General features: G+C 42.2%; 1 protein-coding gene across 1 annotated transcript; it reads right to left on the bottom strand.

Moving 5' to 3' along the window:
- Nucleotides 1–2,506: 2,506 nt before the first annotated feature.
- On the bottom strand, nucleotides 2,507–3,733 carry LOC137292053 (uncharacterized). The gene has a single exon (XM_067823600.1). The coding sequence runs from the start codon at nucleotides 3,731–3,733 to the stop codon at nucleotides 2,507–2,509; it is 1,227 nt and encodes a 408-aa protein (XP_067679701.1).
- Between the last annotated feature and the right edge of the window lie 608 nt (nucleotides 3,734–4,341).

Here is a 4,341-nt window from a genome sequence, read left to right as displayed (position 1 = left end):
GTGCAGAATATAGAACCATAGCTGTATACGTATAATGGAGACATCCTGTCATGATGGTGATGATGTTAAAACGACAGCGTGATAACGATGCCATTTGTCTGCAGGATGGTAGTCTTATCATCGCCTTTACAAAAGACTCGAAATAATATCCAAAACCAACAAAACACCACACAGTATACAGTTAAAAAGATTTCTAAAAGATAGCCTCATTATACATTTACCTCTTAACATCTTCGTTCATATACAGCTTACGCTTAACACATAGGCCTGTTTATATGAACGATGGCGCCTTATTATGAACTCTGTCTGTCCGTTAAAACATCATTTGGTTTATACTGAAGGGGTACATTGTGTCCACTGACAAAGTCGGATAATGGATGCAGGTAATACCCGGGTTTCGCCAGTGCAGAATAACTATAAATTTTCCACTTTTTATAATCAAGAACACCATATTGGCTGCTCTGCGACAATCCCCACACGATACGCTTCAAATGAGGTTCATCTGACCGCCGTTACTGGATGTAGTTGTGTGGAAAGACTTTTCTTAATAAAGAAACCTCGTCATAAATTGCACATTACATGACGCTAATACAACACAATTATCGCTTAAATATCAACAAACAGCTTCATAATCAGTATGCTCTTTATACCTAATGGCGTGGAAACCTAATTTAAACAGCTTCAAATTACAGCATCAAAAATCTTCCCAAACTCTCTCCTCCACAGCGGGTTCGGCCATGTTATTTCACGCATAGGTTAAGTTTGATGATATTCTCCTAACAGCAGGCGGCAGGAATATATCAAATCATATTTCACTCGACGGCCGTATAATCTGGCGTATTGTCGAGTAAGAGCAGCGTTAGGACCTCCATGACCACGACGCCAACTCCACCATGTACAGCCGCTACAGTATCACGGTGTATTTTATTAGTTAAACGCTGGCAAACGTCTGCATAATGTCCCCTCCCCAACCGAGCTCTCATAAATCGGAGTTACGCCAACCCCTTGTTGAAATCAGCGAGTGGTTTATAACTATCTCAAGCTTCGTATCGGCGGTCTATTTCTCCCCGTGAGTTTTCGTAAAGCACACTTTTTGGTTCTTAGTATACATTTATTCAACCGTGTTACGCATTCAGAACATTGCTTGAAGACATTTTTATCTCGTTCTATATGAAGCTGACTGGACTAGGTATTTATATTATACTTTAAGTTGATAAAGAGAAGCGTCCGTGAAGCTATATCATAAAGGCTACCTTATTAATCTCCATGTAAATCTCGTCTGACTGTGTCTGAAGAGTCAGTCATTGTGCATCTGTTTCAATCTGGCTCACAATGCGCCACGCTCCTGGTAGGCGCGCTGTTTGTAAAGACGTCAAGAGACTTTCTGACACAATCTTGGAAAGGACAGTTGAACACTGCACCAAAGTGGATAGTACTGAGCTCTCATAATATCAATACCAGATGAAGAATAGTTTGTAAACTGCTCCTTTTCCGTGCTGGTATTTAAGGACGTTCGTCGTTACATCCATCAACACTCTTTCCAAGAAACACACAAATACATTTACAAGCATGCTTACTAACATGATGGGGAGCATGCTTGCAAAGACATTCGCTATCTTACGAATACTCTCGCAGTATTCTGCGTTATTATTCTAAAAACTAAGATGGTCAGAGAATGTCAAAAACATGGTTCTACCACCGAACACTCTTTCATAAGCCCAAATTGGTTTCCTCCCTGAGTGCTTTAATCGTGTGAAGCATCTCAAGCTTCATCCTAGGTTCCTCACCAAACCAATCTGCAGATCCTGCTACATAAGCAGTATACCCTTGCAACAGATACCTAGAAATAACAGTTTCATAACGTTACACGCCGGTAAATCTCAAGTCTCAGATATTACCACCGTGAACAGGGTGGAGCACATCGACACCACACTGGGACTTGTAACACATACGTGGTACACAGGGCTCTCATTGTTACAACAGCATGTCGGCGTGTAGCAGATAAGTGTGCTTGATGTTGATAGGTTTATCAAGGACTGCGCATTCAAGATCGTGTTCCATTTATACGTGCCGCCTGACACAAGCATTGGCCACTAAGAAATTACACCACTAATTTCAAAACACAAACATTAACCTTATCGGTGTCGATTAACCCACGCTTATTTGGATTTGATATGTCTCGTTATGAACAGTGCAATGTTCTGTTTTATACCGAATTAATGTTACATTTGGCATATCTACACTTAAAGGGAGGGTATGAGACTTCGTACAACATGGGCACGGGTAGACACGCCCTGTCGAGTGTAGTTACTCCGATGTAGAGTGGACAGGATGGTTTTGAGGGCTGCAGTTTCCAGGGTGGCTATTAGGTAAATACAATGAAAGGTTCGTGTGTGGGGACATGCTTAATGTTGCAATCCCCTTGTGAAGGTGGATGGTTAAAGACTAAGATCTAGTCTCAGAAATGAACATATTTTACAAAAAACATACTGATCATAAAAAATAATCATGGTATGTGAAGAGGAGTCCAGAGAGTTTCTTCTGGACTTGCATTGGCTTTCGTGGATATATTTGTTTCAGGGTCTGTATGACAAGAGGATGGTTTTTGTTGCAATTTTTGTGTGAAGGGGGATTTTAATGCTGTAATGCTCGTGCGAAGGAGGATGGTATATGTTGCAGTATGTTCGTGTACTGGATAAGGTTCGTGGTTCTTGTTGCAATGTTCCTGTGCAGGATGGCGGTTCTTGATGCAATGGCTGTCTGCAGGGGCGAGGCTCTTGTTGCAATGTTTGTATGTAGGATCGTGGTTCCAGCTGCAATATTCGTGTGCCGCAATGGTTGTCTGTAGGGGCGAGGTTCTTGATGCAATGTTTGTATGTAGGATGGTGGTTCTTGTTGCAATGGCTGTCTGTAGGAGTGTGGTTCTTGTTGCAATGTTTGTATGTAGGAGTGTGGTTCTAGTTGCAATGTTCGTGTGTAGGATAGCGGTTCTTGTTGCAATGTTCGTGTGCAGGATGGTGGTTCTTGTTGCAATGTTTGTATGCAGGAGAGTGGTTCTAGTTGCAATGTTCTTGTGCAGGCTGGTGGTTCTAGTTGCAATGTTCGTGTGCAGGATCGTGGTTCTTGTTGCAATGTTTGTATGTAGGAGTGTGGTTCTAGTTGCAATGTTCGTGTGCAGGATGGTGGTTTTAGTTGCAATGTTCGTGTGCAGGATGGTGGTTCTTGTTGCAATGTTTGTATGCAGGAGAGTGGTTCTAGTTGCAATGTTTGTATGCAGGAGAGTGGTTCTAGTTGCAATGTTCGTGTTCAGAATGGCGGTTCTTGTTGCAATGTTCGTGTGCAGGATGGTGGTTCTAGTTGAAATGTTCGTGTGCAGGATGGTGGTTCTTGTTGCAATGTTTGTATGCAGGAGAGTGGTTCTTGTTGCAATGTTCGTGTGCAGAATGGTGGTTCTTGTTGCAATGTCTGTATGTAGGAGAATGGTTCCTGTTGCAATGTTTGTATGTAGGAGTGTGGTTCTTGTTGCTATGTTCGTGTGCAGGATGGTGGTTCTAGTTGCAATGTTCGTGTGTAGGATGCTGGTTCTTGTTGCAATGTTCGTGTGCAGGATGGTGGTTCTAGTTGAAATGTTCGTGTGCAGGATGGTGGTTCTTGTTGCAATGTTTGTATGCAGGAGAGTGGTTCTTGTTGCAATGTTCGTGTGCAGAATGGTGGTTCTTGTTGCAATGTTCATGTGAAGGATGGCGGTTGTATGTAGAAGAGAAGAGTGATGCTTGTTGCAATGTGTGTATTTAGGAGTGTGGTTCTTGTTGCAATGTTCGTGTGCAGGATGGTGGTTTTTGTTGCAATGTTATATGTTCGTTTCTGTTGCAATGTTTGTCTGTCTGAGCGTGTACATAAAGCCATTTTCGTGTGTATGAGCGTGAATCCTGTTGCATAGGCCTATGTTGGTTTATGTTGCAATGCTCGTGTGCAGGAGCGTGGATTATGATTGAATGTGAAAGAGCATCGTTTATGATGCAGTGATTATGGCTGCTCTTCACCTGTCTGAACGCAGACAACCACTTCCTTTTAATGTAATCTTTTCGAAGTCAATTTAATACGTTTTACGTCGTTGAGTTTCTTTAAACGACAGATTTCTTGGCAGACTTATCAGCGCGTGGCGGAACGCGTGGGCCCGACAGTGCTAATGATATGAAAAGATCCTATTGAATGATGTTAAAAGAATCAGGGACAAGGAACCGAGCTGAAATGATGTGCTGATATTGTACAGATACAACTGTTTCTCTCATATTCTATGGCAGAATCTACTCCCCGGGGGTTAAATGGTTCACTCGGTAT

This window comes from Haliotis asinina, chromosome 7, assembly GCF_037392515.1.
Source record: "Haliotis asinina isolate JCU_RB_2024 chromosome 7, JCU_Hal_asi_v2, whole genome shotgun sequence".
NCBI classification, from domain to species: domain Eukaryota; kingdom Metazoa; phylum Mollusca; class Gastropoda; order Lepetellida; family Haliotidae; genus Haliotis; species Haliotis asinina.
The sequence above is the reverse complement of the archived record's forward strand: the minus strand, read 5'-3'. Positions and strand labels throughout refer to the sequence as shown.

Excerpts from the sequence above, each read along its gene's own strand:
- LOC137292053 (XM_067823600.1), bottom strand. The coding sequence starts at position 3,733 with ATGAACATTGCAACAAGAACCACCATTCTGCACACGAACATTGCAACA.